This window comes from Macaca mulatta, chromosome 5, assembly GCF_049350105.2.
Source record: "Macaca mulatta isolate MMU2019108-1 chromosome 5, T2T-MMU8v2.0, whole genome shotgun sequence".
Lineage (NCBI taxonomy): Eukaryota > Metazoa > Chordata > Mammalia > Primates > Cercopithecidae > Macaca > Macaca mulatta.
Genome location: NC_133410.1, coordinates 14,566,754 through 14,594,677, shown reverse-complemented (window position 1 = coordinate 14,594,677; position 27,924 = coordinate 14,566,754). Strand labels below are relative to the sequence as shown.

Sequence of the window (27,924 nt, the reverse complement as noted above, 5' to 3'; positions counted from 1 at the left end):
ATTAATAGAAATTATTTTCCCCTGTTTGATATTCAGAAAGGGAATTTCCAGGCTTAAGAAAATCTCAGGTTTTCACCAAACCTCCAAATCCAATCCCCTTTCTAAAACCATTTTATACTTGTTTTCTCCTCTCACCCATATTATGTTTAAGTTAGCAGCCAAAAATTTTGGGTTTTTTTTCAAGTTTCAGAATACACAGACATTAAAAAAAATTCGATGGCATTTTAAAGAGTTATACGAGTGACAAGACTAAACCAAATTCTAAAGTTCTAAAATTTCAAGAAAAAAATTTCAGCTGTGCAGATATCAATCCTGTTATCAATATAGCAAAGGAATTTTGCTTGAGTCTTGATGCTTGGCACTTTGTAAATGAGGAGCACCCTGCCCTCACCCACCCCCAGATCACAGATTAAAAGGTACAGGACAAAACTGCCACAGGCTCTGGAGGAATTCTAAGCCAAGGTGGTTGACCTTGGGTGTCCAGCGCCAGCCCTTTCAGGTTCTGCCTCCCATTTCTTGGCACCACCTCCTCTCTTTCCATGCAGTTCTGTGCTTCCTTCCCACTGTCAAAAGAACACATCCCAGCTGTTGCGAATGTCCTCTACAGATCGTAGAAGGTTTTTAACTACTGAGGTCTAGGCGGGGCTTGATATTCAAAATACTGAACTATACACAGTATTGAACCCACCTCCTGGGTTCATTAGAATAGCGGCCCACCACAGCTTGGGAACAGGACCCTGGAGGCACTGGCCTTGGTCAGCCATTCCCTTTAATTGGTCAATTGTGGGAAGGTCCAGGGGATCTTTGAAGTGGCGCTTATGTGGCCAGGATGGCATCTGGGAAGGTCAGGGCAGCAGCTATTTATCAGTCAGTACAGAAGTATGTAAATATTTTATTAATTATACAGTAGTGATGGTACCTGCAGACTTTGTCAGTTATACTCACTAGGAATAGGTAGTGGCTGCCTGAAGTACTGTATTGAGAAGAGTTCTAAAATTATATTCGGGCTCAGTGGGAAAACACAACAAAAATAGCACCATCAATTATTGCTTTCTGGCAAGGGTGGTGGAGGGGAGTGAGACATTTCTGCCTGAGTGAAGGATGAGGATCTGTGATTTCTGCCTGGGTGGTGGTGGGGAAACAAGGGCATGCATGCCACAAAGTTGCAATCCTTGTTAACAAGCCTGTTAGGATTATAAGAGAGACCCGTTAGCATTGTGGGAGAAGAGTCACCGAAAGAACAAGCAAGACTGAAGACACTATGATGGGTTAAATAGCATCCTCCACATATTGATGTCCACCCAGAAACTCAGAATGTGAACCTAATTTGGAAATGAGGTCTTTGCAGATGTCATTAGTTAAGGATGAAGATAAGATCATATTAGATTAGGGTGGGCCCTAAATCCAATAAGAGTGTTCTTATAAGTGACAAAAGAGGACCCACAGAGAGAGACACAGAGAAGGCTATGTGAAGATGGAAGCAGAGATTGGAGTTATGCTAACACAAACCAAGGAACTCTAAGTGCCAGGAAGAGCTGGATGAGGCAGGGAAAGATACTCCTCTAGAGCTTTTGGAGGGAGTATGGCCCTACTGACACCTCGATTTCAGACTTTAGGCCTCCAGAACTGTGAACAAATACATTTCTGTTGTTTTGAAGCTACCAAGTTAGTGGTTCCTTGTTATAGTTTAGTTTCCCCAGGAAACTAAAATAAACTCAAATAAATATGTTGCTAATGGTGGGATTTAGGCTAGTGGGAAGATTTATTAATTTGTGGGGGGAATCCTAGCACCTGTATCTTTCCGACATTATAACCTCCCATGATTGTGGCGTAATTGATTTCTCTGTTATATGACGCTAGAGTCCCTGTAGAGGGTGATATTGAAATATGTCTTCAATGAATGAGCTGGAGATTTCCCTGTGCCCCACCCCCTTCAGCACCCCTCTCCCATCTCAAGGCAGACACTCCAGAGCACTGTGGCCAGAGTTATTCTGCCAGCATTTTCAGTAGGTGAGTTGGAGAACAGATCTCTTTGTTCTAAGACTTTGAGAACAGATGTGCCAAGGAAGAGGCTTGAGACTCTGTCAAGACGTATGTATAACCAATGGATGATTTAAAATCATTTCACACCTGTAATGAACAAAAAGTTATTGGGGCAGTAACTATAATAATATTAATTATTATTACTATTGTTTTGAGACAGAGTCATACTCTGTTGCCCAGGCTGGAGTGCAGTGGCGTGATCTCAGCTCAGTACAACCTCCACCTCCTGGGTTCAAGAGATTCTCCTGCTTCAGCCTCCCGAGAAGCTGGGATTACAGGCGCCCGCCGCCAGGCTTGGCTAATTTTTTTTTGTTGTTGTTTTTTTGTTTTTTTGTTTTTTGAGACGGAGTCTCGCTGTGTCGCCCAGGCTGGAGTGCAGTGGCGCGATCTCGGCTCACTGCAAGCTCCGCCTCCTGGGTTTACGCCATTCTCCTGCCTCAGCCTCCTGAGTAGCTGGGACTACAGGCGCCCGCCACCGCGCCCGGCTAATTTTTTGTATTTTTAGTAGAGACGGGGTTTCACCGTGGTCTTGATCTCCTGACCTTGTGATCCGCCCGCCTCGGCCTCCCAAAGTGCTGGGATTACAGGCGTGAGCCACCGCGCCCGGCCTTTTTTTTGTATTTACAGTACAGATGTGGTTTTTGCCATGTGGCCAGGCTGGTCTCGAACTCTTGGCCTCAAGTGATCTGCCCACCTTGGCCTCCCAAAGTACAGGCATGAGCCACAGTGCCTGGCCAGTGACTGTAATTAAAATGTGTACCTGAAGTGTTAAACTCTCCGGCCAGTTGACTATTTGCAAATTGAAAATCTGCCCAAAGTGAACTCGGAAGTCTGCTCCTAGTGGCCGACTGACTGTCCTGGACACCTCCTTGTTGTTGAAGAGCACTTTTAAGTACACTGAGCGCTTCTTTACATCCTCCCTTCTCGAGACCTCCGCTCTGCAAAAGGAGATCATTCACAGTTGGAGTTAGTAATCATTTACTAAGATCACCAAAATATATGATAAATAAGAACTGAACAGAACAAGGCACACTGCAGGCAACTCTCCCAGTCATGTCAGCCCTCATTTAACCAGAGGAGCCACAGGTCTTGCAAAGTAACGTGGAATTTATGGAGAAGCCATTAACAGACACTGAAAAGGGCACAGAGGATTTAAGAACTAGAGTCCATTCATCGTTGTACTACAGTCTCCTCAGGTTTTTCAAGCAAGCTTTACATTTGTGTCCCAAAGTTTTAAGTTCATATATTCCTTGTTAACTGGAATAAATTCAAGACATAGGGGATAATAATGATTTATATTTGGGTAAGAAGTTTTATTCTAAAAATACAGCAGCATATTGTAGCAGTTAGATCAAGTTCACTTTTCCGAGATACCAACTTTTTCTCAGTGTTTTCAGACAGTAAGTGAATGTTCAATAGATGCAGAGTATTAATAAATGTTCCTTATTTTTAAAGATAATCTGACTCAGAAAGTTAAAAAAAAAAAAAAAAAACAACCTGCTGGGCGCGGTGGCTCACGCCTGTAATCCCAGCACTTTGGGAGGCTGAGGCAGGCGAACCACGGGGTCAGGAGATAGAGACCATCCTGGCTAACATGGTGAAACCCCGTCTCTACTAAAAATACAAAAAATTAGCCAGGCGTGGTGGCGGGCGCTTGTAGTCCCAGCTACTTGGGAGGCTGAGGCAGGAGAATGGCATGAACATGGGAGGTGGAGCTTGCAGTGAGCTGAGGTCGTGCCATTGCACTCCAGCCTGGATGACAGAGCAAGACTCCGTCTCAAAAAAAAAAAAAAAAAAAAACCAACCTCACATTGGTCTTTAATTTTATTGTACATATGTGTACAGACATCCACCAAAAAATGCCAGTTATTGGTTAAGTCAATAGCAATTCAAGCTAATTAAGGAAAGCAAAAGGTTAGGGCATCAAAATTTGAAACAAGCTCAGGTTTTTTTGGGTGGTGGTAGTTTATTAAAAATTGTTCCATTGTGGTAAATATATATAACATAACATAATGTTTATCACCTCAACCATTTTTAAGTGTATGTTTCAGTGGCATTATGTACAATTACTATGTTGTGTAACCATCACCACTATCCATCTTCAGAACTTTTTCATCATTCCAAACAGAAATTCTCTACTCATTAAAGGGGGTGGTAGTTTTAACTTTTTACAAGTCTGTAATTTAGACTTATTCTAGATGAAATAGCTCAAATTACTTCAGCATTTTTTTAATAAAGGATACTTCACAGCAAATTTGCAAGAAGTATCCAAGACACCCCAGACTTAGACTCCACTCATAAAAGATTACCAAATCAAGCCCAAATTTTCCTTTTAGAAAGCATGCTCTGTCATCACATATTTTGAACGTTCATGTCAAAATTATAGGGTATGGTACTTGTGCCTTGAAAACAGCTTACTTAGTACAGGGGAATAGTTTATGTATAACATCTTAATATGTGAAGTTGAGAGAACACATGAAAATGCACAAAAAGCTATAATTTGAAAATAAACATTAGAACATTAGCAGAAGTTTGAAACCAAGACTGTCAGAAGTCTTATAATGACATCCTAATTAACTCCCACATTTTAATGAACTCAGAGGCTGACTGACTTCATTTGAATTCTCATTTTTCACGTTGGGATATTGAAGATTCCAGTGTACAATAGTCCCTGTATTCACAATAGATCTTCTGTGTACTAGAGAATTAAGTCTGGGATTTTGTGGTATTGATGATTTTAATGGACTCCCTTTAATTAATGATGATATACCATAACATGCATCAGAATCACTTGGAGACCTTGTGAGGACAGTTTTCTGGGCCCCACCTCAGGGTTTCAGGTTCAATGAGTCTCAGGTAGAACTTGCGAGTTTGCATTTCTTTCTTTTTTAAAATTATTTTTAAAATTTCTGTTTAGTTGGTTGCCTTTAAATAATTGTCTGGCTAGTTTTTATTAACCTTTCTTAAACATATTTATTTCAACGTGAGGTATTAAAAATGTTTGGGGTATTTATTTATTCAATAGAGGCGAGGTCTCATTTTGTTCCCCAGGCTGGTCTCTAACTCCTGGCCTCAAGCGATCCTCCCACCTTGGCCTCTCAAAGTGCTGAAGTTATAGGCATGAGCCACCATGCCTGGCCTGAGTTTGTGTTTCTAACAAGTCCTCAGTGATGCTGATGCTGCTGATTCCAGGGCTATACTTTGAGAACCATGGCTATACAGTGAAGGAAAGAATAAATAGGAAATATAAAAATATTTTTATTATGTTATAATTTTAAAAAAGAAGATGAACTTATAAATGTATGTTTATGGATTTATTATATATACAAATGTATATAAATCAAGTGATGTTTCTCAAGTAAGAATGACTAGACATGTATTTTTATCAAATCTGGAGGGTATGCTTCAGATGGCCTGACTTAAATACAAGCTATAGGGCACACCCACAGTGTTTTGGGGGGTCTTCAAGGAGACAAGCTGAAATCAAGGAAGGGGCAAGGAGAGGCATCCATGCCTGTGCCAGAAAGGTGGGACATGCTACCAGTGGACTGAAGACTCATTGAGGTTACAGATAAGGGACTCAAATCAAAAGCCACACAGCCAGCCACTGTGAAGAGCAGGCAGAGATTTGCAACTGGGATGCTTCTCCTACAGGGAGCTTTCCAGCGCGCTCCTGAGTGGCCAGTGCACATGCATGAGGTAGGTGAATCAATGAAATCACCTAAAGTGGGCAAATGTCAGCAATTTCATGTGGTTCAACCTAATATTCATTCAGAGTTGATGATTCTCCTGATGCTAAAGTAGGTCGGTAAGTGTACACTCCCCATAGTGTGCATGTGCCCACATGAACATGTGTATCAGATGTCAGCCTCATTTATGGTCAGAGCATCCACTCACCTGGGGCACTGATCACTGGGTGTTACACTTCCCGCCAGGCTTAGCTCTGGAACCAGCGTGGGCTCCCAAGGCCTCCTCCTGCTCTGGGCTGCTCTCTCCCTCACCTCATGCTCTATCACTGCCCGATCAGTGGGCTCCGGAGGGGTGGGCTTCACAAGGTCCTCCTCAGGATGTGGCTCCTCAATCTCATCATCGGGATGATCTTCTGCTGCTTGTTTCCTTTTCTTCTTCTTGGCCCTCTGTTGGGTTTGAGGCAACATGACATCAAACAGGAATTTTGGAATTTCATTTAAGAGCACAGTCTTCAGAGCCAGATGGACCTGGATGCAAACCCCAGCCCCATTTCAAACAGATGTGTGTAATCAGGCAGGTCACTAAGCCACCTGACCTCTCTGTGCCTCAGTTTTTTCATCTACAGAATGGAGCCCAGGAAATATCTCCCAGGGCTGTTGAAATGAGACTGTTAAAATGCCTAAAAAGCATTTACCATATAGCCTAGTCCCTAGAAAGAGCTTAAAAAATGGTAAGTATTCATGTGATCATTAATTTTGGTTTTCAAGGCTAAGGACACATCTTGAAATATTAAAATAAAGCATGTAAGCACAATGAGCATTGCAGGTCCACCTGATCTATTATTTGTTGCCCTTGGACTCAGTTTTGTAGGGTCATGTCCATAAAGTTGTATAATTTTCTGAAGGAAACTCCAGAGCATCAATCCCTACATTTAATGGAATAATGCATGTAAGATACTCAGCACAGTGCTGGACACAAGCATTAGTGATTACTACATTATTACTTAAATAGTCACAGAGTGCTACCATAGCATTCTCTATGGACAAAGCTGGCTCTGGTATCAATCAACTGGGTGGCTTTTTAAGCAAATGCATTAGCCAGTCAATTCATTCATCCTTTTATCCCTTAGCCAGGGGACAGGGGAAGAGACAGAGGGAGCCACAGGATACCCTAGTCTGCCAGTCTGGTTTCCCCACTCCTGTACTGGAGGCTGTCCTCCCAGACCCTTCCTGGCCAGCCCTATTCCAGGCTGAGTGTTTGTTTACACACTTGCGCTTTCCTCCAGGCCTTCCACTGGTGTAACGATGTTCTGTACTCTTCCATCTTCTGTGCGTACTCCTCCGTATGCTCTTCCAACAGTTCACTTATTTCAGCTTGAATTTCTGCTTCATATGCTTCTTCATCTGCTTTCTGGTCAACTTTTTCCCTTTAAAATAATTTGTAGTCCCTTGGTTATTTCTGGAAATTAAGAGAGCAATAATAACAGCAAATACTTCTATTGAACTTGCCATGTGCCAGTTCCTCTTCTAAAAATATCACACATGTAAACTCACAATCCTGTAAGGCAGATGCTGTTATTATCCACCTCTTATACATGAGGTGACAGAGGCCCATAGAAGTTAAGTAAGTTGCCCAAGAACACACAGCTGGTGAGTGGAAGGGCTGAATATGAGCCCAACCCCCTGAACACTAAGCAGCCATGCCTCTCTGCGTTAAATGATCTGTGTGGTGTGCTGACACGGGGCCTGTAAGTTCTCAACTGATAGTGGTGGAAATTTCATTAGTTATTTTATTACTTCTTCAGGTCTCTGAGGAACTGCTTCATTTTGTTGCTACTGAGTCCCTGAAACCACTTTAAGTTCTAGGGTACATGTGCACAACGTGCAGGTTTGTTACATATGTATACATGTGCCATGTTGGTTTGCTGCACCCATCAACTCGTCATTTACATTAGGTATTTCTCTTAATACTATCCCTCCCTTAGCCCCTCACCTGCCGACAGCCCCTCACCTGCCGACAGGCCCCGGTGTGTGATGTTCCGCGCCCTGTGTCCAAGTGTTCTCATTGTTCAGTTCCCACCTATGAGTGAGAACATGTAGTGTTTGGTTTTCTGTCCTTGTGACAGTTTGCTGAGAACGATGGTGAAACTACTTTTTTGACTTTGGATGGAAGATTTGGGTTTTTCTTTGATGATTTTGCTTACACTCCACCAGGAGATCAGCCCAGTTCTGTTTCCCACAGTGTGTTCTGTAGGACATTAGTTCTGTGAGATGTCCCACCAGGAAAAGATATTGTGTCCGTATCAATCAATGCTGGATTAAATAAGTGTGAAATGTTCCTTGCTGGTCATCTTTTCAGAGCCCTTAACATGTTGATGAACAGCATGGCTCTCCTGGTGGGCGGCGGCAAATGTGCAGTGACTGCATCCATCCCACCCAGCACTTTGGAGATGGTGCCGAATACTGACTGCACTATTTTCCCCAAAGCAGTTAAGCTTCGTAATCCATTTTACAAAAACCTAGACAAGTGCATAGAGCTGACAGATATTTGCTTATGGACACATGTTGCCTGGAGTTTAAGCAGTTTACAGTCCCCCAAGGCACAAGCTCTTACAGCTCTCTAGGATGACTACCAAATAAATCACTTTGGATGCACAGTGGTACCCAAAATTTATAAACATCAGGGGAATTTGGCCTCAAAATTATGTCCCATCTCTGATATACAGAAAACCATTCACTTTTCTCATTGCTATTCAAAAGCATGAATAAACTTGAATAGTTTGTGTGTGTGGGAAAAACTATGCTTTCTCATAAGGTGGCTAGATGAATCAAGAACGTGAGAAAAGGGTTTTGGAAGATAGCTACTTATCAGGGGAAGGAGTGTTATGACCTCATGAGTAAAATGCCTGTAATTTAGTTTACCCTATAAACTCAAAAAGAAGGAGGGGAGGGATGGAGGGAGAGTTAGCAGCAGGGATGATGGGAGGGAGGGAGAGAGAAAATAATCTGGCAAGGATTTCTGTACTGCTTCTGTGGGAGGCTCAGCCTAGGAGATGGAATTCGAAAGCACAAACACTGCAATTTCTAGGAGACAGCCATTATTTTGTGAGGTAGCATATTTGAATTTGTCAACCAATATTAACTGAGCAGATACTAAGTGGCAGGTGCTCTGGTAGGGACCAGATATACAATGACAATAGGGCCCCTGCTTTCAAAGATCACACAGTCTTAAATACTTGTCCTGAAAACTAACTTTTTTTTTCAATTTTATAATTACAGCTAAAGAAAAATCACAATTTGCAGTTATCTTTGGCTGAAATATGGCTGTTTTCAAAGCAATATATCAGATAACTGCCTAAATTTGTTACTATTGTTAACCAACATTAACTGAGCAGATACTAAGCGGGAGGTGCTCTGGTAGAAACCAGATATACAACGACAACAGGGTCTCTAGTCTCAAAGATCACACAGTCTTATACTTGTCCTGAAAACTACCTTTTTTTTTTTTTTCTCGATTTTGTAATTACAGCCAAAGAAAAATCACAATTTGCAGCTATCTTTGGTTGTACTATGGCTGTTTTCAAAGCAATATGTCAGATAACTGCCCAAATTTGTTACTATTTGTGTCAGTATATAGGCACAACACTTATCCAGGTGAAACAATCAGAAAGGGACCAACACCAGCAGCATAGATGCTCTTGCATTAACACATAGAACATGGTTGTGTTGTGATAAACTGTACTCTGAAGCATATATAAAAGTCTAGTGAATTAGGTAGCAGAAATATTATCAAAGCTTACTTTCTCCACACCACAAATGAAGGTCAATTCCAAATGAATTAAAGATGAAATGTGAAAGCTAAAACTATAAAGGTTATAGGAGACAATATCATGGAATATCTACATGACTCAGGGGAAGAATTTCTTAAGAAGCATACAAAAAGCACCAATAGTAAAAGAAAAAATGAATGTATTTTATCTTTTTAAAGTTAAGAATTTCTATCCATCAAAAAGCAACAAAAAGAGAGTAAACAGACAACTAACGAGTAGGAGAGGATATGTGCAATACACGCTACTAACAAATTCCCATGTTATACGCAGAATGCCTCCAAATTACCAAAAAAGATAACAAGATAAATAATCCAGTCCAAAAAGTGACCAAAGCCTTGAACAGACACCTCACAAAAGTGGAAATCCAGATAGTCAGTGCATGTACAAAAAAATGCTCACCTTCATGAGTAGTCAGGAAAATATAAATTAAAACATGTCAGCAGGTTGGCAAAATGTTAATTAACACCACCAAGTAATCGGCATGATATGGGTGATATGGACCTATGAGAACCCCCGTGAAGGCATGAATCAGCACAACTTCTGGAATATGTTTGGAATCAGCAATGTAAAGTTGAAATGAAATCTTGGGCACATGTACCCTAAAAGACAAGTACAAAAATTCCTACAGAAGTGGTTTCTGTAACAGTTGAAAAATGGAATAAACTCAAATGCCCATCAACGGAAATGGACAAGTTTGGCTATATTTGTATAACGAAGTATTATAAAGCAAAGAAATCTAACTACAGCCATGTGCTGTCAAGTAGATGAATCTCACAAACACAGTACTGAAGAAAAGAAACATGTATATATTCACTAAAGAATACACACAACATACTTTCAGGTATGTAGAAGTCAAATACAAGCAATATTAAACTATATATTCTTAGGGATTGCACATAGTTGGCAAAACTATAAAGACAAGAAAACAATGATCACAAAAGTCCAGGTAGTTGTTATTTTGGGGATTGAGGAGGATGCCATTTGGGAGGGGCTGCTCAGGAACGAAATGTTCTATTTCTTAACCTGGGAAGTGGTTATATGCATATTTATCTGTAATTACTTTTAAAACTGTATCCAAGTTTTATACATTTTTCTTGATGTGTGATATATCCCAATAAAATAATTTTTCAAAAAAGCCTACTTTCTCAAAACAAGTTTCAAGGGAGTATTTGTAAATCTCTGGAACTCTCGAAGGGATTTCATCTCTTTCCAAACTTTTATGATGGTCTTAAGCAATGTTCGATCTTTTTCTTGTTCAGCATCACGGAATTTTCTCGTTTGTCTGCAACATATAATAACACATGAGTATATATTAAAAAGTTAGGTGTGTTTGTTTGCAAAAGAAATTAATAATGCACAGTGATTGTATATTCAATTTGATAGCTACCCTATTTTGAAACAAGTACAGAAAACTAAATACAAATGCAAATGTAAAGACAATAGGATGTCAACCTGTTTTGAGAGGTTTACTTGATTTTGTTCTCTTTAGGCAGATCTGACTTTAATTAAGTACTTAAAAAATTCGTATTAAAACTATGCATCCTTCAACAAATAGTCACCTTTGAAGGTAAGAAAATAAAGGCAGTTCTCATGGACTAAATTATTATAAACATAGCAAAGTACACTGCTGTTCTAGTTAGCAACAAATACATTTAAAGTCTTTCTGTGTTAACACAAATCACAAGTTCCACACTGAGGAGATGAAGTATTGTTATCGCATGCCTTGGAGATTTTCAATATTCACTAGATTACCAATATTTTTGGTTTGATCTGAAGAGGCATCATTTGAAAATTCTTTCCTCTTTATTTTATTTAATACCTTACTTTAAGTTCTCTTTATAAATGATAGCTATGTTTAGATCCCAAATGCATTTTATTGCATAATGAGACCATTATTAAATTTTTGAACAAGTGCCATGAGTCATTCCAGGGAATTTAGAAGTGTCTAAGAGACAGAAGATATCTCTGTCCTCAGGGAGTTTATAGTTTAGCTCAGGGGACAGACACATACATAAATGATATCAGTGTGAGGTTTGTCTAAGAAAGTATCATGAGAAACCAAGGATGTAGCATTTCACAAATTAGCACCTCATGACCTCCAGAAGGCAGGCCTAAGTCTGGAGGTTGTACATGTGATGATTTAGTGGTACAGAGAAATAAGGGGGTCTAGGTTTCTAAGATCAACTGGTAACTGTAGAAAAGGAAGATGGCAGAAAATGATAGTGGTTAGGTAGTCAAGATCTGGGACTCTGGGAAGCCCTTAGAAAAGCAAAAAAGCAACAAACTAGAATAAGAAACATTCTCTTTGAGGAGCAGTAAAACATTGTGGTTAAAGGTGCAGTTGTTGCAACCAGACTACCCAGGTTTGAATCTCAGCTCTACTATTTACTAGCTGGATTGGATAAGCTACTTCCCTTTGCCGGCTCACATCTGTAAAATGGGTATGGTAGGAGTTGACCGCATTGGGTTGTTGGGAGGAGTTAATGAGATAATACGCATAATGTGCTTAGAACCTTGCCCGATACCAAGCAAGAGGCCCACAAATGTTATCTGTCACCATCAGGTGATCAGTTCGTCTCCTATGCCTTTAGCTGTTATCACCCCTGCTTCAGTTTTAAAAACCACAATATAAAATTATTTTACTAGTTACATGACACCTTCAGGCTTTCTGATATATTTTCTACTTTCTTTTTTAGTACCTAAAAATAATAGTTTCCCAGAAATGCTAAAAAGAGCTCTTAGCAAGAAAAATTTGCATACAAACTAAAGAAGCAGAAAATTACAAAATAATATTTAATTAAAATTTGTGACCAGAGCTGGAGAGAAGAGGGAAAGGCAATTTTGATTAGGGAGTTGGCAACAGTTTTCTGAAATCTGATGTAGATGGGGTCTAGACCGTGCAGTGGACTGCTGCTCAGAGATGACACTTTGGGAGCCACTGGCATCTGGATGATGTTTAAAGCCAAAAAGTGGATTCATTTCAGGAGAAAATGCAATTTTAAACAGGATTAAAAAGAAAACAACAATAACACTTGAGACTCAGAACATGTATAAGCTGGACAAAGGAGAATGATGGTCAAAGAATGATGAGAAGGACAAATGGCTGGAGAGGGACGAGGACACCCAGGAGAGGGTGGTGTATGGAGATGCAGGATGTCCTGACAGGCAATGTGTGGGGATGGTGTCTGCATTCAAGCACTGAGCAGGCCGAGTGGTTCCATTCCACTTTCCCAGGTGGAGGTCCCCAGGGGCTGTGGCAAGATTTGCTTCAGAGGAAAGGTGGGCACAGGAATGAGACAGGATAAGTTGGAAATGGGAGAGAGTGGAGATAGTATGAATAGCAAATGTTTACCTGGTGTTTGGCCATGAAAGGAAATATAGAGATAAAATGGTAGCTGGATGGGGACTTGGGGTCATAGAATTTTTATGTGTTCAAGACTGAGCACATCTGAGGGCAAAGATCCTACAGAGAGGTTAAGTAAAATGTTCCTATGTTGCATGACCATTCATATTTTCTTCCTTCTATATCCTGGTTCCCGTTCGGAGGACAAGGCATGTAGTCATGATGCTGCTATGGAAAATAAAATGGAAAATGCTTTATGGTGCTGGCCCGGGTTAACTGCAACCAGTGGAGGGCTCAGCAGATGCTTGAGGTGGGGAGTTCTTGGGGGTGGCTGATCAGATCCCGGGGGCTTGAGGAAATGGATACATGTGATGAAACATCCAGCAATAGATCATCTGCTTAGAAATCGTTTTACCACCTAGTGAAAAGTCAGCAAAGGATGGAAATCTCTTTTACTGGGTCAGAAATGCTAAATCTCAAAGGCTTTCATCTCCAGAGGCACAGAATTATTGTAATGGGTCTGCTGTCCATGACTCCGCTGGGTATTGTCTCTAGATCTCACACACAGTTCTGGTGTCTTTCAAATAGTGACTAATAAATACAGCTCCATATAAAATCACATTTGCTTTCAGAATAGCTTTTTGTCACTTTTTTCTTAATGTATGCCAAAACAAAAATTATTCTCACAAGGAGATTGCAATATGTTTTCCTTTTAATATAAAAAATAATTTTTATTTAAAAATATACTCCATACTTTTGCAATTATAGGTTACAAACTTCACTAATTTCTACTTTGCTGGAAGAATTTCCAACTCATAGCTAGACTGTAAAAAGAAAAGTATACATTGAAATGCCTTCATTTATTATTTCCTGTTCTAAGGATTTGTTCTGTGGAAGTACTCATACAAATATAATATTTAGGAATTTTAATTACAGTAGAATTTAAATAATAAAAAACAGAATAGAAATGCAAATACATATCAGTTGAGAATTATACAAACTACAATAAATCTACATAATGCCAGGCTTTAAACCATGATGTAAATCTACATGCACTGTGACAGGAAAATGTCTAAGATGCATTGTATATAAAGAAGCAAGTTGCATATGATTCATGTTGATACCTGCAGATCTGATTCAGTCATTTTAACTGTGGTACAGAAATTCACTGTAAGCCTATACCAAGATGGGTTTACTCTGCTACTGGGTTATTTCTAGTGGCTTCCTTTTTTTTTTTTTTTGTCAAGATCTCACTCTGTCACCCAGGCTGGAGTGCAGTGGTACCATCCTAGCTCACTGCAGCCTCAAACTCTTGGGCTCAAATGATTCTCCTTCCTCAGCCTTCGAGTAGTTGGGACTACATGTATGTACTACTATACTCAGCTAATATTTAAAAATTTTTTGTACAGGCTAGTCTCAAACTACTGGCTTCAAACTGTCCTCTCACCTTGGCCTCCCAAAGTGCTGGGATTACAGGCATGAGCCATCATGCCCAGGCTGTCTTACTTTTGAGTGATGCTGTGCATATCTTTGCACATGTACCCATGTACATGTGCACACATAGCTCCTTAAAGAACATCTTGTATCTGAATCAGAATTGCTGGGTCCAAACTGATGAGCCTCTTCAACACTTTAGGAGTTAGGGCCAAGCTGCTCTCTAAAGTGGTAGCTGTAGCAGTTTTCCCTTACACCTGCAGAGTGACCATTTCCCTCATCCTCATTCACATTACTGGACTTCAAATACTGTGTTAATATGATAGATGTATTTCATTGTTTTATTTGGCATAATTTCACATGTATTCGTTGCATTCAGAAAAAGTACCTGGAAAAATAAACTCTAACAAGTGCACATCTAACAGGGGAAAAAAAGTAGTTACACTTAACAAACTTTACTCACCGAATTTCAGATTTATACTCATTGATGGTTTTTTGGATGGTATCAAGAGACGAATGAGGTTTTTCTGGATCAACACCAGTCTGAACAGCATTTCTTAGAGCTTGGAGCTTAAAAAGATATGGATACAAGTTTTGAGTTACACTCTATTCCCTACTGCAGTGCAAGTGGACCCACCCACTTATCCTGGGCAAAATGGTGCCAGCAGTCTATGAATGGATGTTCAAGCATCCAGCTGTCTCCAGACTTTCACATAAATGAATTATGATGGAGAACTGTTTCATCTGTTCTTGAAGAAACTGGATTAGTAAAGAATAGTGTATGTCCATCCTTGTTCCATAGCCCAGATAATCAAGCTGCTCATGAAAATATTATTTTTATGTGTGTATCTTAGAACCAAGTTTTCTTCCAAAGCTAACAGTGGGTTTGCCTGGGTCCAGGACATACGGTGGTATTCTTGTGATACAAAGAAACTATAAAATTACAGACTCATAAAACGAGATATTGTGAAGTTATCTCTTCTTTGGGCAGTAAGGTTTTAAAGTCAGGGCATGAGACTAAAATTGCCTATAGTCAAAATTACCCACAAAAATCCCATGGGATAGTGTCACACTGGGAATAAATCCAAATTCATAGCCATTCCTTTGACCATCAGTTGAAACAACTGACTTGTGTTTAAGTGCCACACTATGGGATAATAAATATAAAGATGAGAATGTTTCTAACGATAGATAATTCTCAAGCCACCAATGGTTTCAAGTTCTGAGCTCACGTAAGCAAGTAATAACCACATATCTTCCACCTAACACCCACTTCTGGTGGGTGCTGTAGTGTTTACAGAAAGCCTTCTGTTTAGGGCAAGTGTGTGCCAATAAATTTGTACACATTACATGTATACCAACTCTGTCTTTCCCTTTGTCTCTAGCTGGATAATGCATCACACATCCTAGACAGAGGAAACATGTGAAAGAGGGGCATATTTTGCTGTTAGAAATTTTCATTGTTTGGGCTCATTGGAAGAACCAACTCCATTGACAATCATTATGGAAGAAATCACATGTACCTTATCAGTAAGAAATTTTGCCTTGTTTCTCTGGTGTCTTGCAAGGTACTGGTCATATAACTGGGCCAGCTTGGCTGCCAAAACATGCTCTCGGCTAAAACAGGGATGATGAGTGAAGATTAACCCCGAAATATCAATGTCCAGTTGGAAATTTCCAGGATGGTCTCCAGATCTGATCATATGCTGACTACTGTGAACATACTTTACTGCCTGCCAAGGAGAGCAGAGTGTAGACAGAACACAGTTAAAGCACTTACTAGATAATGATTCTCTAATCCACAATGGGAAAACAGTTAGATGCAAAATACCTTCTATACTGGACCAGTCAGGTGAAAAATGCTTGATTACCTATTTCCAGGTTTTAGAGGCCAGCTCTTTTTTGAATAGTTGAACAGTAAAATGAAAGACTGGGAGTTAGAAAAGAAACCATTTCAATCTTGCTTTCCTAAGTCTTTTAGGTTTTATTACTCGCCCAAGTCGTAGTTCTAATCCTTTTCATGCAGACTATCTTGTTTCTTGGAATCTTGGGTTTTGTAGCTGGTGACCTTGAAATTCTTTGAATGGGAGGAGCATAGATTCTAGTTCAAATCGATCATTATTTGGATCCCGGACATACCCCATGTATTTACATTTTAAAACATGTGGAGAAGGCTTCCTTTTGTAGACAGCAGCAAGAGACATTTACCTAACTGAGCATCATGCTGGCACTCAGTCTTCATGGGGAGGAGAGATATTGGTTTGCAAAATAAGAGTGGGGGCTGTGCAGCTGAGCCAAGCGTGTAGAAAACAAAACAGAAGTATCCAACAGGAATTTCTTGGATCGTTTGCTATATAATGTATCAGATACATCTCTTTGCTTTTCTTCCGTAAAATCTTCAAGATATTTACTTTGATCACTACAGCTACTGTGGGTGGGAGCTCAAGGGTGGAGAGGAGACGTCTTGGGTTTTGTGCCTTTATTTTTTCTCATTATAAAGACGGACTACAGTAAGGATACGGTGGTTGAGACATCACTTGGTCCTTCCTTTTTGCAGAGATGAGCTATTTGTCTAGAAAATGATAATGTATTTATTATTTTAAATGATAATGTGGCATAAGTAAATTATTTACAAATCATGAGCTTAAAGGAAAATTGTAAAAATTCTGATCAGAATGGAAGCTTTTATCTTCCCTAAATTATGGGTAACATGTTCAGCAACTCTTCATTTAATTATTTTGCATGGTATTATGTAAAGATGCTAGATCTGGGCTATGAGCCTTGGATTCTAGGCCTGGCTCTACCTTGAACTGCTCTGAGACCTCGGGCAAGTCACTATACATCTCTGGGCCTCTAATTTTTCATATGTAGAAATAGGAGGCTAAGAAAAAAGATTAAATTAGCATTTTGTAGATCACTAGGTATCATATCAGGCATTTCACATGCATTATCTCATTTACTCAACAAAGATTAATGGATGTGTACAGTGTGGTAGAGCCTGTCTTCAAGCAGCAATCAATTTAGAAGGGAAAACAGCCCTAGGATCTAAAAGCATGAAGTCTGGGATGTGTAGAGGGAGGTAGGGAAGCCCAGCCCAGAAGAGTGGATTCCAGCATTAAAATCTTATGATTATAAGATTTGAACACATTGTTTTATTTTAAAAAGGCCCTTGTAAAACTGGAATGTGTTTACCAATATTTTAGGCTCAAATCAGGATGAATTAACTATACTGCAGTACTTTCTGGAATATACTGTATTTCGCAAATCTGCATTAGCCCACATTACAATAATTGCTGGTGGTCTCTGCTTTTTGCTTAGCCCAACCAAGTAAAAAAGCTTCCAGGACTCGTTGCAGCCACTGGGCTAGACTGCTCAAAAGACCCCAACTCCCATACTATTAGAGAGAAAGACCTCTAGTTCCTTGTCTTTGTCGTATCTGTTCCCTTTCTTATATATTGAGAACTATTATGAACGCAGTAGCAACAATTTCTTTCAAGAATCTTCACTTGGATTTATAGGAGGAAAAACAACTGGGACATGGATCAGCTTCCACTGGTCTTTTGCATCTTATGAAAGCCCTGGGTGGCCTTTAAGAGATCAGATCTGGTCATTAATATACCTACACTTCAGACTGCAACAATGGAGCGCCATTTTTTTTTTTCTCTTTCATTCAGGTAAAAGTATTCAGTTATAAACTACATTAATATTAGAAGTTTTTAATCTCCATGTGACCACCCTTTTATAATCCAGATTACCTGGATTAATTAAAAATTTCCACCTCACAAATATATGTACAACTAGACTTCAAACCACAGACATAATGGAAAATTCCTCTCTAATTGCTTTGCAGCTGCTCGTTCTTGCCTTGCCTTGCCTCTTACCTATGGGGTTCCAGAGTTAATGGGATCGCTCAGGGTGTGGCTCTCACACACTTCTTGGTATGAGTAAATAACATGGGTAGAGTGGTTCTATTTACTTGTAATGTAACTTAAGTCACCTGTACTTTGCACCGCCTGCCACAAATCTGCATTAGCCTAAGTTCCAAAACTTGCTAGTGGTCTCTGCCTTAGGCTCAGCTCAACCAAGTATAATGGTGTTTCAGGACACTTAGTAGTCATTGGGCTAACCGGATCAAAAGACCCCAACTCTCTTCCTATTAGGGAGAAAGACACCTAGTTCCTTGTCCTTTTTTTCTGTTGCATCTGTTTTCCTTTCTTATTTATTGACAACTATCATAAACACAGTAGCAACAATTACTCCCAAGGAGGGATAATATTTAGAGTATATTTTAACTTTAAAATTCATTTGATTTTTTAGTCTTCAACTGAAAACCGAAACTCTAAGAGTTGATGAGTATGGATTATCTATTGATGTTCTCAGCATGTGCAGAGATGCATACCAAAGGAGAAAAAAAAAATTAAAAACTGTACAGAAGACCAGGTGCAGTGGCTCACGCCTGTAATCTCAGCCCTTTGGGAGGCCAAGGCGGGTGGTTCACGAGGTCACGAGTTCAAGACCAGCCTGGCCAAGATGGTGAAACCCCGTCTCTACTAAAAATACGAAAGTTAGCTGGATGTGGTGGCGGATGCCTGTAATCCCAGCTACTCGGGAGACTGAGGCAGAGAATTGCTTGAACTCAGGAGGCGGAGGTTGCAGTGAGCCGAGATTGCGCCACTGTGCTCCAGCCTGGGCAACAGAGTGAGGCCCTGTCTCAAAACAACAACAACAAAAATGTACAGAAAATTAATAATCATTGGTAAGTTTACAATGCAAGTTTCTACATTTGCCCTGAGAAAATAATAGCAGCAAAGTCTGGGTCCACCTCAGAGCCTGCAGTAGATTCTAGAATTATTATTCTGGTCTTCCCTGGGAAGCCTTCTCATTTCCCATCTTCTGGAAACACGCCATGTTTCCTGGACATGAGGTTAGTGCATAATAATCCACTTGCCACTGACTAGAGTTTATTTTTTGGTATCGATAATGTGAACCGTGGGGAGAAATATGATTCTTTCCTTCTGGAGTTGTTAAGCTTAGGCTATCAAAGGACACATCCCCTAATATGTAGGACTTCTGTCCTGCCTGCAATTGCAGAGAATGAGGCCCGCTAGTATTCAAGACGAACCAGAGAAAAGAGAGGTGGAAGAGAGGCCTGCTGGCATCAAATCCCTGGTCCTAGCCCCTGAGATCTTGTTTCCTAAAGGTCCTCTTTCATTTTATGATTTATTCCCAGATCCTTTCCAGTTTTTTGAGCCACTAAGTTCCCTCTTTGCTTAAGCTAGTTTGCAATGGGTTTCTGTCATGTGCAACCAAGAGAGTCCTGTGTAGTGCAGTGCTTAGAATGCAGGAGATTAACAATGCTTTGGTGAAAAACTGGTGAGAATAATGATGGGAAAGTGACACTTTTATCTAGTAGTACCTCTGCAGGAGCTTGGAATCATGACACAGTCCTCCAGTGAGTATGCAGTTCTGAAAAAGGGGGGCTCCTGCATGTTGCAGGGGCTTTAACACTTGCTTCCATTTCTGTCTTTCCAGCCAAGGCACGAAGTCTCTCTATGGCCAAGCTAAGGTTGCTCCCTCTGTATTCCCAGAATTTAGCACAGCTAAGAATATCGTAGACTTTTAGTTAAAGATGGAAGTAATAAAAAGGGAAGGAAGGAAGGAAGGACAAAGGAAGGAGAGAAAGAAGAGGGATGTTTGTACTGCTTTTCAACAACTTTTGTTTTTTTTGAGATGGAGTTTTGCTCTTATCACCCAGGCTGGAGTACAAAGGCATGTTCTCTGCTCACTGCAACCTTTGCCTTCCAGGTTCAAGCAATCTCCTGCCTCAGGCTTCTGAGTAGCTGAGATTACACCCACCCACCACCCCTGCCTAATTTTTGTATTTTTAGTACAGACGGAGTTTCACCATGTTGGCCAGGCTCGTCTTGAACTCCTGATCTCAGGTGATCTGCCCACCTCGGCCTCCCAAAGTGCTGGGATTACAGGTGTGAGCCACTGCGCCGGGCCTGCTTTTCAACAACTTTAACCCTACTTTGCTATTGTGATTAGGCAAACTGTATTTTATATTGTTTATGTTTTACCTGCAATGTCCTATCTAGCATTTTAATCTTTTACTTTTGCACTAATTACTTCTTAAGATGTGTTAAATTGTATTCTTTCTTATTTGATGTTTAACAGTTTTTCTTTGCATGACAGCTAATTCCTTTTTGCATTTTTCTATCTTTAATTGTCTCATCTCAATTTAAAAACATCCTAATATTGAGACAATATTAGGAACAGAATATTTCACTTTTAAAAACTACTTTTTTCCCCCTCTGTTATTAAAAAAAAAAGTTCAAAAAAGCAGAGCTGAATACCAACTCCCTTCTAAATAAAACTCTTAAATTCTCTAATGGAAGGGTGCACAATCCATCATTTGAGTCAATAGCGTAGTATTCCTAACCAAAGAACAACTGGGCTTGACTCAAACGGGTGATCAGTGCTGGTTGATCCTGCTGGGTGAAGTTAGCATCAGACCCAAGCGCTCTGAGGCGTAAATTCATCAAGGCTCTGTTAAGGGCCCAAGGAAATGCCGACTTTTATTTTCTTAACATTTTTCCTTCTATGTATGTATGTATGCATGTATTTTTTAGAGACAAGGTCTCGCTCTGTCAACCAAGCTGGAGTGCAGTGGTGTGATAATAGCTCACTACAACCTTGCACTCCTGGGCTCAAGTGATCCTCCTGCTTCAGCATCTTGAGTAGCTGGGACCACAGGCCTGTGCCACCACGTCTGGCTACCTTTTTATTTTTTGTAGAGGAAGGGGGTCTCACTATGTTGTCCAGGCTGTTCTCAAATTCGTGGCCTCAAGCAATCCTCCCATGTTAGCCTCGCAAAGCTTTGGGATTACAAGTGTGAGCCCCTGCTCCTAGCTGTAATTGCCAACTTTTGATTTGGCACTCTGACTTGGTTTTCCATTATGTGGATGCCAGGACTAAACCAGAACCTAAGAAAAGCTAGTATTTTGCAGGAGAGACAGTGAATCAGAGAGAGGCATAGAAAAAAGGAATTTCTTTTAATACACGCAGCAAAATCATTTTAATGACATTCAATTTGCACTTTTATTGAGGTATTTCTATGTGCCAGGCACACTGCTAAGTACGAGTTAAGAGGAAGACTATAACCCAGTTCTTGTCCCTAAGTCACTTTCAGCATAGCCAGAGAGGGAGAAAGAAAATGGATTAACAGTACAAGAGCAAAACAATCTTTGCCTGCCGACCTATTTCTTTGCTCTTGCATCATGCCGGAAACTCCTAGGTGGAAGGCTGTTTGGAAGTAAGACTGAAAATAGAGGCTGTAGGCATTTAATTTTTTTTTCTTAAAGGCAAGCCTGTTTCATGGAATAATGGAAAAACTATTTTTGGCAAGAGACAGTCTGAATAAATGAAGGAAAAGGTTAAAGTAAATAAATAAAATGGTAAAAATGTTAATTGTGAAAGAAAAGCACTGTGTTTTGAATAATTGGAAGGTTACATAATTACATTTTTAAAAAAGACTGAGGTATACAACTCAACAATAAACTTAGTAGGTGACCTGTTATGGAATAACAGATAGATATAATATCTCCTCCATTTAAGTTAATCCCCTTTGCTTCTTTTATGTGCAGTCTAAGACATTCTTCATGTTTTGTTGTGTTCAAAGCATAGCCCTCCAATAAATGCCCTTGGAAGATGTCAGCCCCTTTAGCCTTCTTCCTTCTCTAACTTCCTTTGCTCTGTGATGCTTTTTGACAAGCCCCTTTCAGTAGAACTCTTCTTTCTTGACTTTCCTATATCTGCCCGTATGATAGGAAGATTTCGCTTCTCAAAAGTATTGAAAAGAAACCCTCTGTCCTTCTCTACCCGCCCTTCCAGCCCTACTGGCTGCTTCCCAAGAGAGAAGGAAGGACATGTCTGACTGGAGAGTCAGCTGGAACCCAAGATCCTTAGTCCAGGTTACCTGCAAAGCTAAGCAGTGGCCCCTGGCTGTCCTGTCTTAGCTGTCTCCAAGGAGAGGTTGTTCACTGGCCTGCATGGTCTGCTTGGCACTCCACCTGGTAAATACACCAGAGCCGCTCAGCTTGTGTCTAGATGGGGAACAAAATTCATGAGAAATGGAACAGGAAACCATCTGGTCTCCGGTTCAAGTGGCTTTCTGCCATCTGGTTTTACCCTTAGTGCGAGGGATATCTGGATCCCTCTCTGACTCCAGTGTATTTCCAAGTTGGTTTAGAATTTCAAAAGGAGACAGATGAGATCCATTGGATCCCTCATGCCCTACCCTCCATATTAATTACTCTTCTGTTTTCTAACTTTAACCCATAATTCAGTGTTCATCATATCTGTGTTTAATGGAATGGATAGGTGGATGATGATACACACTGATGGATTATTCAATAAATGCGTAAGTTGATATTGTTTTGATCACTAATTATATCATGTATTTTTGTCATGTAACCAAATAGATGATAAATTCATCATGGACTGGAACTTATCTTTACCCTTGTTTTGTAAATCTGCTTCCAGGATCACATTTCTGTACAAAGCAGCCATCCACTGATACTTGTCTGTAATAATATTTTAGAGAAATTTATAATTTTTAAAAAGGTCATACTCATATATCATCTCAGTACTCATGATGACCCCATGAGGGAGAGAAAATGATTATTATTCCTATTTTTCAGTTAAGGAAAAATATCCAGAGAGGTAAAGGAATTTGCCCAAAGCTGCAAGCTAATTAGTTAGTAGGACAGCAGGACTGTACTCAGTCTCTGTCTGGGCCTGTGTTTTCTCTGTTCATCATTCCTCTTTATAGACAAAAATGATGATTGTTATACGCACCCAATTCTGTTTCACGTGATCAGTGCTGAATGTTACAAATTTAAAATTATACAGATTTCTGAAGGAGGCAGTCCCAGTGATATGGTTTGGCTGTGTCCCCACCCAAAACTCATCTTGAATTATAACTCCCACAATTCCCTCATGTAATGAGAGGAACCAGGTGGGAGTTGATTGAATTATGGGGGTGGGTCTTTCCTATGCTGTTCTTGTGATGGTGAATGAGTCTTATGAGATCTGATTGTTCTAAAAATGGGAGTTTCCCTGCACAAGCTTTCTCTTTGCCTGCTGCCATCCATGTAAGATGTGACTTGCTCCTCCTTGTCTTCCACCATGATTGTGAGGCCTCCCCAGCCATGTGGAACTGTAAGTCCATTAAACCCCTTTCTTTTGCAAATTGCCCAGGTTCGGGTATGTCTTTATCAGCAGCATGAAAATGGACTAATACAATAAATTGGTACAAGAAGTGGGGTACTACTGAAAAGATACCCAAAAATGTGGAAGCAACTTTGGAATTGGTAACAGACAGAGGCTGGAACAGTTTGGAGGGGTCAAAAGAAGACAGGACAATGCGGGAAAGTTCGGAACTCCCTAGAGACTTGTTGATTGACTTTGACTAAAATGCTGATAATTATATGGACAGTGAAATCCAGGCTGAGGTGTCTCATATGGAGATGAGGAACTTGTTGGGAACTGGAGCAAAGGTGACTTGTTATATTTTAGCAAAGAGACTGGTGTCACTTTGCCTCTGCCCTAGAGATTTGTGGAACTTTGAACTTGAGAGAGATGATTTAGGGTATCTGGCAGAAGAAATTTCTAAGCAGCAAAACATTCAAGAGGTGACTTGGGTGCTGTTAAAGGCATTCAGTTTTATAAGGGAAGCAGAGTATAAAAGTTCAGAAAATTTGCAGCCTGACAATGTAAAAGAAAATCCCATTTTCTGAGGAGAAATTCAAACCAGCCATAGAAATTTGCATAAGTAATATGGAGCTGAATGTTAATCACCAAGACAATGGGGAAAATGTCTCTGGGGCATGTCAGAGGTCGTCACAGCATCCCCTCCCATCACAGGCCTGAAGGCTTAGGAAGAAAAAAATGTTTTCTTAGACCAGGCCCAGGGTTCCCATTCTGTGTGCAGTCTAGGGACTTGATGCCCAGTGTCCCAGGTGTTCCAGCCATGACTAAAAGGAGCCAAGGTACAACTCGGGCCACGGCTTTGGAGGGTGCAAGCCCAAGCCTTGGCAGCTTCCACATGGTGTTGAGCCTGCGAGTACACAGAAGTCAAAAACTGAGGTTTGAGAACCTCTGCCTAGATTTCAGATGATGTATGGAAATGCCTGGATGGCCAGGCAGAAGTTTGCTGCAGGGGCACTGCTCTCATGGAGAACCTCTGCTACGGCAGTGCAGAAGGGAAATGTGGGGTTGGAGCCCCCACACAGAATTCCTACTGGGGCACTGTCTAGTGGAGATGTAAGAAGAGGGATACTGTCTTCCAGATCCCAGAATGGTAGACCCACTGACAGCTTGCACTGTGTACCTGGAAAAGCTGCAGACGCTCAACACCAGCTCATGAAAGCAGCCAGGAGGGAGGCTGTACCATGCAAAGCCACAGGGGTGAAGCTGCCCAAGACCATGGGAACCTACCTCTTGCATCAGCGTGACCTGAATGCGAGACATATTTACCCAATGCCTGTATCTCCATTGTATCTAGGAAGTAACTAACTTGCCTTTGATTTTACAGACTCTTAGGCAGAAGGGACTTGCCTTGTGTCAGATGAAATGTTAGACTGTAGACTTTTAAGTTGATGCTGAAATGAGTTAAGACTTTGAGGGACTTTTTGGCAAGGCAATGACTGATTTTGAAATGTGAGGACAGATTTGGGAGAGGCCAGGGGTGAAATGATATGGTTTGGCTGTGTTCCTACCCAAATCTCATCTTGAATTGTAACTCCCACAATTCCCAGGTTTCGTGGGAGGAAGTGGGTGGGAGGTGATTGAATTGTAGTGGCAGATCTTTCCTGCACTGTTCTCATGATAGTGAATGAGTTTCACAAGATCTGATGGTTTTATATATGGGAGTTTCCCTGCACAAGCTCTCTTTTTGCCTGCCACCATCCACGTAAGACGTGACTTGCCCCTCCTTGCCTTTTGCCATGATTGTGAGGTCTCCCCAGCCATGTGGAACTGTAAGTCCATTAAACCTTTTTCTTTTGTAAAGTGCCCAGTCTTGGGTAGGTCTTTATCAGCAGCATGATAACAGATTAATACACCCAGGAAAGCAAGAGCAATGTCATTAAATATGAGAGCAGACAACTGTAATGATAGCCAGCAGTTACTAAGCTCTGTTTTAGGCACTTGTGTGGATTACCTCATTCAATTTACACAGCAAGCCTAGGAGGCAGACACTGCCATCGTGCCTACCTTACAGATGAAGACATTGAGGCATGAGAGACTAACGGCCAAGTTCACCCAGTGAATGGTAGAGCAAGGGCTGGAATTAGGCAGCCGGTTACCAGACTTAGGAAAATACGATATAAAGGATTTGCAAGGATAGAAAATCTCTAGCCATATAATAAAGAGACAACAAATGGGAAGTGGTCCTGCAGCAAATGTGAGATGACAAGGGAAAAGAGAGGGCAAAAGAAGAAAAATAAGGGTAGCTAACCAGGATGCGTGAAAAAAGATGCAAACTCAGTCATTCCTAGCTAGGAAACTCACTCCTTGTTTAAGAAGGGATTCATTGAGTATAATTAGACTTACTCTTACGTAATATGCCTGATGTTTGTTCTTTATGTGTAAGATTGTGAATTATTTTAAAAAATTAAAGTGGAATGTTATAAACATAGCACCCCAAGCTATTCAAAAAGCAAAGCACTTTCAATTTCATGTAATAAAAGTGGAGAGAGGGGAGTGTCTACCTTTTTATATAGTGTTTCAAGCTCTGCCTTAATGCTCTGCTCCTGTGTTAGTACTGGCCGCCTTGAAGGAAATGGCTTGATGGGGTTTGGCAGAGCTAGGATCCTACCGTCATCTCCAAACCATCTTCTTTCCTGTAGGTGAAGCAGAGGGAATGACAACATTTTCTTCTAATTGAACAGAAAATGGTTTACAACACAAACAACGTTTCTTGAAAATTCTGTGTCAACATATATATTTCATGTACCTCCTCCCCCAACAGAACTGTAAAAGTCTGTTTCCATTAGAAATCAAGTCTTCACTAACGCCTCTCACAACTGATTTAAAATGTACACCCTGGCTCCCTAAATAGTATTTTAAAGAACTTAAATGAATGCTTAAGAAAAATTTATTTTCTATTCATTAAACATTTAAGAAAAAAAAAAAAAACCGCAGGATAAAAACTCAAAATTGAGACTATTCTACCTATGGATAATTTAAAAATTCTGTCAAGTACGAAAAGGTTGCCAGCATCTGGTTTAGCAGGAAAAACACAGATTCAGCTAGCAAAGATGGATTTTGAGCAGTTGAGAAGTTATGTTATTTGAGGATCAATAAATGTACTGAGAGAGAAAGTTAAAAAAAAAATTGAACCACTTTCTGTGGATAACCTCAAGAGGAAATGAGTACAGTGGATGCAATGACTGCCCTGTTAGGAAAATAAAAGCTATGTCTAGTGCACCCAGGCCACACTTGGGAGCAGAACGTGCACACTTACGGGATCCTGCATCAGCAATCTGTTCTCCATGATGTTCTGATTGGTGCGTGCCACCTCTGGTCTTACCCCAGTGTAAAGGCCTTCATCTTCCAGGAACCTGGGCTGTACATTCTCAGGAAGCTTTTTATATGTAGGGACTAGATAGTTTATAAATAAATAAAACATTAAGACCAATCTAAATATCTCAAACTGCATTTTGGTGAATTAATCACTAGAGATTTCATTTATGTTTTTAGAAAATGCAAATTTTCCAAATTAATTTTTAAAAGCAGAACCAAGGGAAAGATGAATGTGCTCACTTATAGGAGTATGTTGTAGAATCAGGTATTTAAAGAAAATACCTAAATAATTTAATATGTAACTCATCAGTGTGGCATACTGAGAAGAAGGTAGTATTCAAATCATAGGACAAGGGACAAGTTTTAGCTTTATTACTTTTCAGCTGGGTGAATTGGGGCCAGGCACTTCTTTGAACTCTCTCCTCCTGTACAAAAGAGATAATAATCTACTTAACTGGGCTTCTGGGAGAATTAAATGAGGTAAAGTATGAGGACGTGCTTTGTAAATGAACAGGTTTATTTGAGTGAACGTGATCATTACCTCATTTATTCATTCACTACTTTATTCATTCATAGAACACATCTTTACTGACAGCCTCCTTGTGCCGGGCACAGATGAGACTCTGGGAATCCAGGCCAGTCCCCTGCTGCCTTGGAGCTTGGATTGTAGTGGGAGTGACAGGCAGCAACAGGAAGCAAAGGTCTCTACAAGATCACGCCATAGAGTAGTAGGAAAATACACGGGGAATGGTGACTTAGGGAAGGGTGGGGATAAACTTAAGATGAAAGAAAGGCTGTTCTCATAAACTCTCAGCCCCTGTAACTGATCACTGATTTGATAAAAGGCTTCCCACAGTACTTTGGTGTATCTTCCATTAGTCTATCAATAAGTGTTTGTTGAATGGATATTTTTCCATGTTCTGTGTTTTTTTGTTGTTGTTGTTTGTTTGTTTGAAGATATTTCTGGATTGTTAAATCAGATTAGAAACTGGAATCA

The 27,924-nt window shown here is 40.3% G+C and overlaps 1 protein-coding gene across 2 annotated transcripts in view; it reads right to left on the bottom strand.

Moving 5' to 3' along the window:
- CC2D2A (coiled-coil and C2 domain containing 2A) overlaps window positions 1–27,924 on the bottom strand; it is a 134,655-nt gene that overhangs the window by 56,667 nt on the left and 50,064 nt on the right. For both annotated transcript variants that reach the window (XM_015138071.3, XM_078003169.1), the window contains 8 exons: window positions 26,869–27,005; window positions 26,114–26,245; window positions 15,863–16,072; window positions 14,803–14,909; window positions 10,704–10,844; window positions 7,003–7,159; window positions 5,941–6,179; window positions 2,804–2,981 (listed from right to left, as the gene is read on the bottom strand). In XM_015138071.3, coding sequence (XP_014993557.2) covers window positions 2,804–2,981; window positions 5,941–6,179; window positions 7,003–7,159; window positions 10,704–10,844; window positions 14,803–14,909; window positions 15,863–16,072; window positions 26,114–26,245; window positions 26,869–27,005 — 1,301 coding nt within the window. The remainder of the gene's footprint in view (window positions 1–2,803; window positions 2,982–5,940; window positions 6,180–7,002; window positions 7,160–10,703; window positions 10,845–14,802; window positions 14,910–15,862; window positions 16,073–26,113; window positions 26,246–26,868; window positions 27,006–27,924) is intronic.